The sequence below is a fragment of the Phoxinus phoxinus genome, assembly GCF_949152265.1.
Source record: "Phoxinus phoxinus genome assembly, chromosome: 12".
NCBI lineage: Eukaryota > Metazoa > Chordata > Actinopteri > Cypriniformes > Leuciscidae > Phoxinus > Phoxinus phoxinus.
Window position 1 is genome coordinate 32946281 of NC_136887.1, and position 14971 is coordinate 32961251.

The window sequence follows — 14971 nt, forward strand, 5'->3', positions numbered from 1 at the left end:
ACCAGCGTCCACGGCGGGCCCGTCTCCTCATACGTCTACATTAACCCAGAGAATGGGAACATCTTCACCATGCGCTCTCTGGACTACGAGCAGATGAACGCGTTTAAGATCGAGGTTCAGGTGCGGGATGCCGGATCACCTCCGCAAGCGTCTAACGTAACCGTGCACGTTTTTGTGGTGGACCAGAACGACAACCCTCCCGTCGTGCTTTACCCGATCCACTCTGAAGACACAGGGCTCCAGCTGACCGTCCCACACGCCGCCCCCGTCGGACACCGCGTGAACAAGATCGTGGCCGTCGACCCCGACAGCGGTCACAATGCGTGGCTCTTCTACAGCATCGCTCCCGGGGACGATTCCTCACAGTTTCACATCGAACCGCACACGGGGGAACTGCGCACTGCACAGAAGCTCATGGACGATGAGCAGGGTGGTAAAACTCACCCAGCGTACAGCTTCGTGGTGGTTGTGCGAGACAACGGACAGCCAGCTCTGTCCACTAGTGTTTCGGTCACGGTTACCATAGAGGAGAAAAGCGCAGACAAATCGACAGACTTCCGAATCATCCCACACAAGGGCACTGGAATGACGGACGTCACGTTGTACCTCATAATCTCCCTGGGTTGTGTGACTGTGGTGTCGCTGTTGACTATGGCGGTGCTCTTGGTACGGTGCATCAGGCACAAGGACGGTTCGACGTGCTGCTATTCCAGGACGGGCTTCCGTTCCCGGCACACTTACCAGCAGAGAGCCCATAAGGACCTCCACCTCCAGCTCAACACTGATGGACCCATTAGATACATGGAGGTGGTGGGAGGGGCGCAGGATCCTCACACACGGACCTACAGGCCCTGCTACTCAACGCTCTCCAGCAGGAGCGACTTTGTGTTTGTCAAGACTCCCATGTTGAGTCATAACAACACACTAAACATGACTCTGACTAGGAAGCACTTAATGAACTCAGCCAATGAGGTGAGGGCATACTCATCCCCACAGCCAATCACATTCTTCACTGTCGTGTCACTAATGAATTCTCTCTTTATTGCGTCTCTTCTGCTCACCAAGGCTGTATTTGATTAAAAATATAGTAAAAAAAAAAAGAGTACTGAAAAAAAAAACTAAAAAGAGTAATATTGTGAAATATTACAATTTATAATGACTGTTTTTTATTTGAATGTTTAAAAATGTATTCCTGTGAACAAAGCTGAATTTTCAGCATCATTACTCCGGTCTTCAGTGTCACATGATCCTTCAGAAATCAGTATAATATGATGATCTGATGCTCAAGAAACATTTCTGATCTTTATCAGTGTTGAAAGCTGTTGTGTTGCCTCATATTTATGTGGAAATTGTGTATTCCCCCCCTCAATTCTTTGGTAAATAGAACGTTAAAAAAGAAAAGCATTTATTTAATAGAAATCAAACATGTTTCTTGAGCATCAAATCATCATATTATACTGATTTCTGAAGGATCATGTGACACTGAAGACTGGAGTAATGATGCTGAAAATTCAGCTTTGATCCAAAAATACATTTTACAATTTATTTAAATAGAAAACATTTCTTTTAAATTGTAAAAATGGTTCACAATTTTACTGCATTTTTTGAGCAATTAAATGCATCCTTGGTTAGCAGAAGAGACTTCTTTAAAAAAATATATATTTTTTTTAAATCATAATGATTCCAAACTTTTGACAGGTGGTGTAGGTGGAAAATAATTCTGGGTAATGTTTCAACCTCAAGGCTGATTATTGCTCACGGTGAAGCCTCTTTGTGTTTTCTCTAGTTTCTCAATGTTTTAGAGCATGGTTTTGTTCCATGATGCAGCTGGGTAATGTGTTAAATATGTGTACGTCATAGTGCAGTTTTTATGTTTTGGCAACTGGCTTCCAAAAACTGCAATAGACTGGCAGGGTGTGAGTCCTGTGACTCAACAGGAAGGAGGAGGAAGAACAGAGAATAGATGAAGAGTGGGAACACAAGGGAAAAGAGTGTAGATGGATTAGAACAAAAAGAAAGCGTTTAGCAAAAGTCTGGATGTGTCAGACAAGAAGGGAGGAGGACGTTAAGACACAGTGAGGAAAGAGGCTTAGAGAGTATTGGAATAACATGAACTTTGGGATTTTACAGTTGGAAACATGGGGGAAAAGATTTAGATTAGTGAAAAAATCCAATGTAAAATCTGGGTCCTGAAGCAAAAACATTTGAGAACTGTTTTTGTGTCAAGACCCAGATTTTACATTGGTCATCAAGTGGAGATGTGTGTACCAAAACTGTTTATCGTACAAAAGTAAACACAAATGTCTTCTGGTTCCCGACTGACGGGTCACGGACAGCAGGGGAAATCCAAGCTAAGTGCAAGTAATAAATGAAGCTAATCTCGTATAACCAAACTATACATGATTATATGAGATTAGTTGCATTTTATCACGTTTTATTTTCCCTGCTGTCCGTGAGCAATCGTCTGAGAACCACTGGTTGAGGAGGAAGACGTGAAGCAAACAGAAGAGCAGACATCAACTATGCACAGAACAGAAACTCTAAAGCGAGGTTGAAAGAGACGTGGACAACAGATGGACAGGAAGAGGAACAGATAGAAGCGAGCTTTTGGATGGGGGAAGGAAAAGGCGGGAATATGACGAAGGAAGAGAGAAAGAGGAAGAAGGCAGTGGGAGAAAGAGTGGCGGAATAACAGGATTCCAGAGGCCATTCACTGACCCCTGACTTCCTGTTGTGCTGAACCCGTGTTATTGATTCCATACGTCCGAGTCATGTGACCTAGTGTGTGTGTGTGTGTGTGTGTGTGTGTGTGTGTGTGTGTGTGTGTCACATCTGGGTTATCCCATAGGCAACTGTGATTTACAGTTCTCATTTCCATGAACTCTTGAGTGGGAATTGTCAGTTTATATTTGCAAGTTTCTCTATGTCTCTATGGCACGTGAAGTAGTTATTTGTGGAGATTTGGGCAAGTGTTATCTGAGTTTGCAGTTCGTTGAAACTGAGTTCCTCTATAATCTCCTGTGTTTATGTCTATTGATGGATGAGCCTGAGAAATGGAGATGTTCCTCTTTTTCTTTCTCCCATTCCGGACATAATGTCCCATCTCTAAGTCTCTTGAGAGTCGTTCTGTCTCTCGGGTCGCTGGGCTGCCATCTGGCTCTGCTATCACGACACGTGCTGTGTGTGTGTGTGTGTGTGTGTGTGTGTGTGTGTGTGGTCCTGTTTATTACTATTCTTCTTGTTTTACACCTTTTCTATTTCACACCATCAATAAAACCTTTCTGACTTTCATTTTCCTTTTCTCATCTTCTTCCATCTTGATCATATTGTGCTTGAAAAATATTTCATTATAACATTTATTGGATTTTCATGACAAACAAGCACAGTTTACTCACCATTCTCATTACTGTAATGCAAACCAAAATATTCATTAAACTCAAAAGTAACATTTTTGAGGAAATGTGCATAACTGTGAAAATGAACTCAGATGTTCCTAAAGTTACACTTCATCTGCTTGAATGCCAATATGTATGTAAAAGCACCAGTTTAACAGATGTGTGGCAGGTTTATGAGGCATCTTTCTACATCTACATACTTCATGCGGTCTGGAGATTTGTTACTATCTGGATTTGTTGACCTTCCTCAGTCATGTTATGACAGGACACATATTTCATGACTTTCTGCCAGATTCGTCCATGTTTTCAGATTAACCCACTTCACTGATCTCTTTGATCGTGTTGCCATCGCTTTTCTCTGAAGCACTTGTCTTGTAGTGTCCTACTTTTATTATTTGTTAGCTTCATTGACCGTCCAGATCGGTATAATCACAGTGTTGGATTCACCTGTGCTAATCTCACAGCCATGATGCTGGTGCTTGCTAGGTAGTCGCTGTACTAGTCAGAAGAGTCAATAATGAACTATTGTCAAGGTTTATTGATATGCATCTGCCCTTGTGTTTTGAGTGATAATGTGTGTACAGTTTACACAGAGAGTGGCATGTTTCTCCTGCTGAGTGTTTATAAGATATACAAAGAAAACTAGATCTTTACGGAATCAGGTACCTTCCTGTTCCGTGTTTACAGTACGGTGGGGGACGTTTCTCTATTGTGTGGTCCGGATGTATGTAGATGCTTTCCATGTGATCTATGAGGAAGGATGTCTTGGATAAATCTAGGTTGTTCATTCACAGGATCTTTCAGGTTTGATATACTGATCCAGATGTTGTTCGTGTGTGTGTGCACCAGATGTAAAGCTACAGATTAAGGCCAAATGTTTATAAATAATATTTATATATATAAGAATGAGCAGTTTTTCTAAGTGGGCTAATATAGTTCAGTATCTGTAAGTTGAAGGTGTGCATACAGTCCAATGTCTTTGGCTCAGTCAGAATTTAGTTATTTTTATGTTGTTGTTTTTTTCAGGCTTTAGCGTGACTGATTTGATACACACATTTTGCAATATGTCTGTAGTATTGTTTTTGAGTGTGTGCATTGTACATAGGTGTGTTTCATCCTGCTTTGCCATGTGAGCAGAGCATTAGTTTGTTTACAAAAGTCACACAGTACTTTAGGCGTAGTGTGTGTGTGTGTGTGTGTGTGTGTGTGTGTGTGTGTGTGTGTGTGTGTGGGGGGGGGGGGGACCATGACATCTATTGTGTGTTATTTGTATAAATATTCAGTATGTAAATACCATTATTTGACCAACCTTCATCTTTGACTTTGAGTCCACCATGACATGATGGTCTGCTCGTTGCAATTATAAACACTATATCTTGAATTTTTGAATATCTTGAATTCAAAATGGAAGACAGTGAGGTTAGATGGCAACATTGTAACACTACTGTTTGATGTTTATTGTTAATACTGTTTCAGTTTCTATTTTCCAAATGGCAGGCGATGTACAGTATACACACGATGGGAAAGACTTCCTCATTATGGAAGATTGTTCTGACATTCCTGGCGGCGGATGACCTTCACGTTCTGCCCTCGCTGAGAGAGTTTTGTACACATGAGGATATGCAGGAGTCATTACTGTCTGAAAGGCTCTGACCCTGAATCTGAATAATGTTGTGATCTCTCTCATTGTTCTGATTAATCTGATGTGGTCGGGTTCATGTGTGTACAGAGTGAGGCGAGTCATGGGGTTTTGATGGAGAGGTTTAGGATTGTGTGTTTATGGGTGTGATTGGCTAAACTCCGCAAACAAAACTGTTCACAGAAATGCTCTACGTCGAACACAACTATCATTTTGGGGACGTTTACAAATGTACAAATTACATTAAATGATTTTTTTTTCTCATTTTCCATGGCCTCTCCGAACTCCTCCCAGGCCCGAGTTTTTGCCTCCACAACCACCCGGGCTGCAGTTCGCTTGGCCTGCCGGTACCCGTCAGCTGCCTCAGGAGTCCCACAAGCCAACCAGGCCCGATAGGACTCCTTCTTCAGCTTGACGGCATCCCTTACTTCCGGTGTCCACCACCGGGTTCGGGGATTGCCGCCTCGACAGGCACCGGAGACCTTACGGCCACAGCTCCGAGTGGCCGCTTCGACAATGGAGGTAGAGAACATGGTCCACTCGGACTCAATATCTCCAGCCTCCCTCGGGATCCGGTCGAAGCTCCGCCGGAGGTGGGAGTTGAAGATCTCTCTGACAGGAGACTCGGCCAAACGTTCCCAGCAGACCCTTACAGTACGCTTGGGTCTGCCGAGTCTGTCCAGCTTCCTCTTCCGCCATCGGATCCAACTCACCACCAGGTGGTGATCAGTTGACAGCTCCGCCCCTCTCTTTACCCGAGTGTCCAAGACATACGGCCGCAGGTCAGATGAAACGACCACAAAGTCGATCATCGACCTACGGCCTAGGGTGTCCTGGTGCCACGTGTACTGATGGACACCCTTATGCTTGAACATGGTGTTCGTTATGGACAAACTGTAACTAGCACAGAAGTCCAATAACTGAACACCGCTCGGGTTCAGATCAGGGGGGCCGTTCATCCCAATCACGCCCCTCCAGGTAACACTGTCGTTGCCCACGTGGGCGTTGAAGTCCCCCAGTAGAACGACGGAGTCTCCAGTCGGAGCACTTTCCAGCACCCCTCCCAGAGACTCCAAGAAGGCCGGGTACTCTACACTGCCGTTTGGCCCGTAGGCACACACGACAGTGAGAGACCTATCCCCAACCCGTAGGCGCAGGGAAACGACCCTCTCGTTCACCGGGGTAAACTCCAACACATGGCGGCTGAGTTGGGGGGCTATGAGCAAACCCACACCAGCCCGCCGCCTCTCACCATGGGCAACTCCAGAGTGGTGAAGAGTCCATCCTCTCTCAAGGAGTGTGGTTCCAGAGCCTAAGCCGTGCGTAGAGGTGATTCCAACTATCTCTAGTTGGAACCTCTCAACCTCACGCACAATCTCAGGCTCCTTCCCCGCCAGCGAGGTGACGTTCCACGTCCCTAGAGCTAGTTTCCGTGTCCAGGGATCGGGTTGTCGAGGCCCCCGCCTTCGACTGCCGCCCGATCCTCTAAGCACCGGCCCCTTACGGCCCCTCCTGCAGGTGGTGAGCCCACGGGAAGGCGGCCCCACGTCGCTCCTTCGGGCTGAGCCCGGCCGGACCCCGTGGGGGGAGGCCCGACCACCAGGCGCTCGCATACGAGCCCCAACCCCGGGCCTGGCTCCAGGGTGGGGCCCCGGCTGCGCCATACCGGGCGACGTCACGGTCCTTGCTTTAATTTTCTTCATAAAGGGTTTTTTGAACTACTCTTAGTCTGACCCGTCGCCTAGGACCTGTTTGCCTTGGGAGACCCTACCAGGGGCATATAGCCCCGGACAACATAGCTCCTAGGGTCATTCGGGTACTCAAACCCCTCCACCACGTTAAGGTGGCAGTTCAAGGAGGGGCTGCAGCATCGCGTGGCGGTCGGGGACAGTACCTCTGGGATGGCAGACTGGGGTGGTGGTCCCTCTTTTTAAGAAGGGGGACCGGAGAGTGTGTTCCAACTACAGGGGGATCACACTTCTCAGCCTCCCCGGGAAAGTCTATGCTAGGGTACTGGAGAGGAGATTACGGCCGATAGTAGAACCTCGGATTCAGGAGGAACAGTGCGGTTTTCGTCCCGGCCGTGGAACACTGGACCAGCTCTATACCCTCTACAGGGTGCTGGAGGGTTCATGGGAGTTTGCCCAACCAATCCACATGTGTTTTGTGGATTTGGAGAAGGCATTCGACTGTGTCCCTCGAGGCGGCCTGTGGAGGGTGCTCCGGGAGTATGGGGTCCGGGGTCCTTTGCTAAGGGCTGTCCGGTCCCTATACGACCGGAGCAGGAGCTTGGTTCGCATTGCCGGCAGTAAGTCAGACTTCTTCCCGGTGCATGTTGGACTTCGGCAGGGCTGCCCTTTGTCGCCGGTTCTGTTCATAATATTTATGGACAGAATTTCTAGGCGCAGCCAGGGGCCGGAGGGTGTCAGGTTCGGGGACCACACGATTTCGTCTCTGCTCTTTGCGGATGATGTTGTCGTGTTGGCCCCTACAGACCAGGACCTTCAGCATGCACTGGGACGGTTTGCAGCCGAGTGTGAAGCGGCTGGGATGAGAATCAGCACCTCCAAATCCGAGGCCATGGTCCTCAGTCGGAAAAGGGTGGCTTGCTCACTTCAGGTTGGTGGAGAGTTCCTGCCTCAAGTGGAGGAGTTCAAGTATCTTGGGGTCTTGTTCACGAGTGAGGGAAGGATGGAACGGGAGATTGACAGACGGATCGGTGCAGCTTCCGCAGTAATGCGGTCGATGTACCGGTCTGTCGTGGTGAAGAAAGAGCTGAGCCGCAAGGCGAAGCTCTCGATTTACCGGTCAATCTACGTTCCTACTCTCACCTATGGTCATGAGCTTTGGGTCATGACCGAAAGGACAAGATCCCGGATACAGGCGGCCGAAATGAGCTTTCTCCGCAGGGTGGCTGGGCGATCACTTAGAGATAGGGTGAGGAGCTCGGTCACTCGGGAGGAGCTCAGAGTAGAGCCGCTGCTCCTCCACATCGAGAGGGGTCAGCTGAGGTGGCTTGGGCATCTGTTCCGGATGCCTCCTGGACGCCTTCCCGGGAAGGTGTTCCGGGCACGTCCCACCGGGAGGAGACCCCGGGGAAGACCTAGGACACGCTGGAGAGACTATGTCTCTCGGCTGGCCTGGGAACGCCTCGGTGTCCCCCCGGAAGAGCTAGAGGAAGTGGCTAGGGAAAGGGAAGTCTGGGCATCTCTGCTTAGACTGCTGCCCCCGCGACCCGGCCCCGGATAAGCGGAAGAAGATGGATGGATTTTTTTTTCTAAATATGCTAAATGTTTCCTCATTCGGGTCAGGTTTATGCTAGTATAGTTATTAAGTTTACAACTGGCTATACTTCGCAAACAAAGATTGTTTACTGTAAATCGGACAAAAAAACTCATACAGTTTTCTCATACAGTTTTGTTTAGTTTCAATATAGTTATTATATAGCTGTATATAAAAAAACAATATAAGCCAACACTCAGTCCTCATTTATCTAGTTCAGTGAGCATGTGTGTATTCTCTGTTGTGTGTTCTTATTTCATCTGGCGTTTGTGCATTGTTTGTGTTTCTGATATATGGTTGAAAAAAGGTATTTGCCTTGAGTTTTTTCTTGTCGAAATATGTGGCATCATAGAACTAAACGGGCTGTAAATGCCATTTTATGTTTCGGCCGTCGTTTGACTTTAGTGTCTTTCTTTGTTTAGCTGTGATCCTCTCTGTCTCCTCTCTTCTCTTCTGTCTCCTTTCTTCTCTTCTGTCTCCTTTCTTCTCTTCTGTCTCCTTTCTTCTCTTCTGTCTCCTTTCTTCTCTTCTGTCTCCTTTCTTCTCTTCTGTCTCCTTTCTTCTCTTCTGTCTTCTCTCTTCTCTTCTGTCTCCTATCTTCTCTTCTGTCTCCTCTCTTCTCTTCTGTCTCCTCTCTTCTCTTCTGTCTCCTCTCTTCTCTTCTGTCTCCTCTCTTCTCTTCTGTCTCCTCTCTTCTCTTCTGTCTCCTCTCTTCTCTTCTGTCTCCTCTCTTCTCTTCTGTCTCCTCTCTTCTCTTCTGTCTCCTCTCTTCTCTTTTGTCTACATAGTCATTTGGTTTTGATCAATTTGGCAGTTTTCCATTTCACTGTCATCTGCATTCAAGAGGATGCAGATGAAAAAAGTAACTGTGGAGAGGATTTTATCATTGTGTTTTTGAAGTGTTATACATAAGCATTTTTATTTGGGGGATTGTGAAGTTGTATAGAGAGAATGCGCAGTGTGAGTGTTTGCTGTCCTGAGGATGGAGTCACAATGGTCTTTCTGTCTTTGACCCAATTAGTCACAGAGCTTGTTTCTCACTCGCTGCAACAATCCTGGTGTGTGTGTGTGTGTGTGTGTGTGTGTGTGTGTGTGTCACACTGACATTCATTTAGATTTTATTACATAGTGCCAAAGGAAACATGAGCACGATGAAGTGAAAAAGTCTCTCGTTCTCATGCTTTGGTCACATGCTGTGTCCTCAAGGTCACACTGACGGCAGTCACCACACACAGGATACACACTTACATCATTTCTCTGTCGCCATGGCAACGGCGAGGTCACACAAATACACTCACAAATGTCTTAAGTTTTCTTTTTATGTCATCACTCATGTTTTTCCTTCTGTCTCATTACAGCAAAAACCACCCACTGCTGACTGGCGCTTCACCCAGAACCAGAGGCCCGGGCCCAGCGGGTGAGTGACACGCGAGATTTGCGTTATGTAAATGCACAAAGTCACCTCTATTCAAAAACATTTGCATTGAATAAATGGTTAGCACACATTGCAGTGCATATATATGAGTATGTAGAGCCAAGAGATGACATACAGAAATAGATTTGCATGAGTATGAGATATACATGCCTTCATGTGCACCTGGGAAACTCGAATGTTCTGATAACAACTCGAAGTACAATTCAGAAACATAACATGGAAGTATATGAACAAAGAAAGAGCCTATGTTGTACATAATAAACACAAACTTCACCTGAATTCAAAATGATGATATGAAATATTAATTTCTATCACTTTTTTTTTTTTTACATGGCATCAATATGTGAAGCAAATCATGAAAATTGATTGATCAACACCTTTTGCTACAGGCTTTCCACTGACCTCAATAGATGATATAAATCTGTATTATAGATCAATGTTTGCACCATGTTTCAAACCAACACGGCCCTTCCAATGTCGTAACTCATGTATCATCTAGAATTCAGAGTTTCCCACTCGTAAATTCATGTATTCGTAATCACAATATTTCTGACTCCTTGAAAGACACAATAGGCTGTGCACAAATGTATGCATGTGTACATACTGCATATTGTTTAAATAAGACACTTTAGTAACCCTTGCCCTACTCCAAAGAGAAAAAGAGAAACAAAAAGAGACAGAACCTAGCTGTGGTCTGAATCTTAATGGTCTTCTCTTCTTAACAAAATGGCTGCTGTTATTCAAGCACTTACCCCTCCACCCCCAATGCCTCAATCTGCCAAGAGAGAGAGAGAGAGAGAGAGAGAGAGAGAGAGAGAGAGAGAGAGAGAGAGAGAGAGAGAGAGAGAGAGAGAGAGGAGAGAGGGAGAGAGGGGCCAGAAAGAGTAAAAGAGGGGGACAGTGAGGTTTATTGCCATGCTAATGCCTGTTATAGTCAATGCATTGTGCTGAAACTGATTGGAACCATTAAGATGCCAAAGGGCTTTGACGCTGTGATTGACAGCGACTCATCCAATCAGGTGCTCTTTAGGGGGAGGGGCCAGTCACAGGCAGCCAATAAGGTCCTGATTCTCTCGTGTGCCAGTTTTCACAACTCATCGGTTTCCATAACAGATGTTACACAACACATTCCACCCTGACAGGACCCAGTTTGAAAGAAGCCATTTGGAAGAAATTAAATCTTTTTGTTTAGTTTAAATTGGCAGAGTTACATAGCAGCGGGCCTAAAGACCTGTGTGTTGTTAGCGGGGTTATTATTGTTAACTAAACCTAAAACAACCATAAACCAAACTGTGTCACTTGAAGTTACTTACACTGACATTTACTTGAAAAAACTAGCAAACAATTTTTTGTTTTTACAAATAGTTACAAATAGAAAAATGGAAAGTAACACATGGAATTGACATTTTAAGACTGAAATGGTATTTTCCAGTAAAACATACTCCAGTAGTCTTGTGTACACATTTGTACACTGTAGTTGCCAAAGCAACACTTCTCATTTTTATTTAGTTTAACCTGATGTATTCAAATAACTAAAAATAACACTGGAATAAAAATTTATTAAAAAAAAACCTATAAAGGCACAAAAAAACTACTAAAAATGACAAAAACACAAAATGATGTTCCACATATATTATTCAAAATATGAATACAAACTATAATAGATACTAAAGTAACAACATATTGGTTGTCCGTCGTTCAAGCAATACTTCACCCAAAAATGAAAATGATCCCATGATTTACTCCCCCTCAAGCCAAGGTGTATATGACTTTCTTCTGTCAGCCGAACACAATCAGAGTTATATTAAATAATATTCTGGCTCTTCCCTGCTTTGTAATGGCACTGAATAGTGTCTGAGTTTTCGAAGCTCCAAAAAGCGCATCCATAAATAATAAAAGTAATCCACGAGTCCAGTGGGTTAATAAAGGCCTTCTGAAGCCAAGCGAAGGGTTTTTACATTTACATTTACATTTATTCATTTAGCTGACGCTTTTATCCAAAGCGACTTACAATTGCTATACATGTCAGAGGTCGCACGCCTCTGGAGCAACTAGGGGTTAAGTGTCTTGCTCAGGGACACATTGGTGTCTCACAGTGGATTCGAACCCGGGTCTCTCACACCAAAGGCATGTGTCTTTTTTTGCTGGAAGCCAGTGATTATAGTTTACAGCTGCGCGGGAAGTGTTTTCACAGGATTGTAAATGCAACGCAAATTTTTGTTCATTCACATTTCTTCATTTTTAGCTTTCATGGGTGGCAGTTGTCATACCCTGGCATTCAGACACAGGGGAATAAATTGCTCATGACGCTACTGTAAGTTCTCTTGCTTGAGTCGGCAATTTGGCAGAAATTGCAGCTTTGAAAAGCAAATTTAAACAGCCTAACACCATGTCCTAACCAGACGCCATAAAGTATTCCAGCGACAAGAAATATTCCTGTCCATAGACTCGACCCAAGACGTGACAAAAATCCAGAGGTGGAAAGTAACGGATTACATTTACTCGCGTTACTGTAATTGAGTAGTTTTTTTGTGTACTTCTACTTTTTTAAGTAGTTTTTAAAATCTGTAATTTTACTTTTACTTAAGTACGTTTTGTTTGAAGTATTGTAATTCGCTCCATTTTTAAATCATATCCGTTACTGAGTAAAATATAAATTAAATAATAATTTACAAGGGGGAAAAAAAATCGCGCTCCGGAAACTACTACATTGATTGAAGGGCGGGAGAACCGTCTATGGCGAGAACAAACGCGCAAAAAAGGTGATGCAGACCCAGCTAAAAGTGAAACGCTGTCGAATTCTTATGAAGCGAACCATATGGGCAGTATATGAATACTTTAGATGTAGGAAAAACGCGTGGTTGTCCTCGAGGATAGATATCCAATTTGCAAAAAATGTGGACGCAATGTGGCTGCAAAAGGAGGAAACATAGAACACCATCCATCCGTGCAGATAAAGGTATGTGCCGTTTGCAGAGTGAATCCAAAATTAAATTACATTTACATAACGCAGGTTCCACGTAAAACACGCAATGATGTAGGCTATATGAATAAATTGAAAGTAGAGCTCTGCAATAAATCGCGACATGGTCTCTGAATATTAAAGCGCAAAAAGACTGCTATGTAAATATGCTTGTTCTGCGTGCCTCTGTGTGAATGAGCTGCGTCGCGTCTGTAGCCTACTACATACTCAAGTATGCCTGATGCTCATTGTGTTTTCAGCGTCTCACAAACAATATGAGGACATGAAATAGGCTACATGAACATTTAGAGAGCTGCTCTGAGAGAACGCCTAATGAGCATTTTCATCATTTTATTTGAGAAAAACCATTGTCAAATACACTCTAAAACAGGTCTACACTAGAACCCGTCAAAATAAAAGTTTAGTGTAACTAGGAGAAATTATGATAGAAATAGCCTACCGGTGTATTACTATTGTATGCCTACAATAGAACATACTTCTCAAAATAATAACAACAATAATTTGAATTTAAAAAAATGTTACATTATTTAAGGAATATCTTTTTTTGGGTCCATGGTTTAATTTAATAAATCTGTTCTGCAGAACTTTCCCAAAAAATAAAAGGATAAAGTTTACATTTATTTGTATTAAATCATAAAAAGAAACATTCATTTTCTGAATAAAATACATTTCATAGGATTATTCTTAAACATTTTCATATATTATTAATGTTAAAAATAGTTAATCTAATGGTCATTGGTCAGTTATTGAATTTAGTTAATTAGACATGTTTTATTGAAATGTTAATAAACAAAACAAACAAATAATTTTAAGTTTGTTATAATAAAAGCATTTGTTAAACCAAAAAACTGTTTTCATTAATTTAACTGTCTTTTTTTTTAACTGATGATAATAATAATAATAACAATAATTTAATGATACCGTTTATTTATTTATTAATTGATTAAAGGGATAGTTCACCCAAAAATTAAAATTAGCCCATGATTTATTCATCCTCAAGTCATCCTAGGTGTATGTGAAATTCTTCTTTCAAACAAATATCGGAGTTATATTAACAAATATCCTGCAGTGAATGGCCGTTTCTGTTTTGAAGTCCATAAAAGTGCATCTATCCATCATTAAAGTGCTCCTCACAGCTCCGGGGGGTTAATAAAGACCTTCTGAACCAGATCGATGAATTTGTGTTAGAAAAATATCCATATTTAAAACTTTACAAAGTAAAATAACTAGCTTCCAGCCACACGAACATACAGATTCCACTTAAAGGGCACCTATAATGCAAAATTCACTTTTACATGATGTTTGAACATAAATGTGTGTTGGACTTATTTTACATCTTGTGAAAAGGGGCATAATAGGTGCCCTTTAAGTCTAAAGCGCAATTTATGCGAGGAATGCGACGTACTGCTGATATTTACGCTATGCCATGACGCACTACGCTACTTCGACGTCATAAATTGCGTAAGTTGTGCTATAGACGCAAGTAGACTGCGTTTGGCCGGAAGCTAGAATTTTACTTTGTAACATGTTAAATATGGATTTTTTTTTCTTAATTTGCTTTAGAAGGCCTTTATTAACCCCGTATGGAGCACTTTTATGGTGAATAGAGGCACTTTAATGGACTTTTTAAATATAACTCTGAAAGAAGAATGTCATATACACCTAGGATGACTTGAGGGTCAATAAATCATGGGCTTATTTTCATTTTTGGGTGAACTATCCCTTTAACAGTAATATTTTCGGAGACATTGACATACTGTGCAAATCTCATACCGTTACAACCCTACACGGGAGAGCCCCCCACCCCACCCCACCCCCGCTGTTAAAAAAGTAACTAAGTAAGTTTTACTCTGAGTAAATTTTTAAATGAGCTACTTTTTACTTTTACTTGAGTCGATTTTTAGACCGGTACTTTTACTTGTACTTAAGTAAAATTTCATTGAAGTAGTAGTACTTTTACTTGAGTACAATATTTTATTACTCTTTCCACCTCTGCAAAAATCAATCAAAAATCACAGCCAATCAGAAGAGTGTGTGGGCCTGTGAATTAGCCTATCCATTGTATGTCAGTAAAGGTCACGAAAAACAAAACGACTAACACTTACTCTTCTATATCTATTATATAAAAAAATGCCTTGCTGCGCTGGTCTAGCTGAGACCGGTCACGACATTTGCATATTGTTGCCCTGTTGTTGACTTGACTGCTTCTGTTGCTCTCTTCATTGTAAGTCGCTTTG

At 43.0% G+C, this 14971-nt stretch overlaps 1 protein-coding gene across 1 annotated transcript in view; it reads left to right on the forward strand.

The window, feature by feature from the left end:
* Window positions 1-14971, forward strand: part of LOC307008324 (uncharacterized protein) — a gene marked incomplete at its 5' end in the record, with an annotated part of 37903 nt that overhangs the window by 15287 nt on the left and 7645 nt on the right. Inside the window, 2 exons of the mRNA XM_079631066.1 lie at window positions 1-972; window positions 9675-9733. The exon at window positions 1-972 is cut by the window's left edge and continues 1511 nt beyond it. Coding sequence (XP_079487192.1) covers window positions 1-972; window positions 9675-9733 — 1031 coding nt within the window. The remainder of the gene's footprint in view (window positions 973-9674; window positions 9734-14971) is intronic.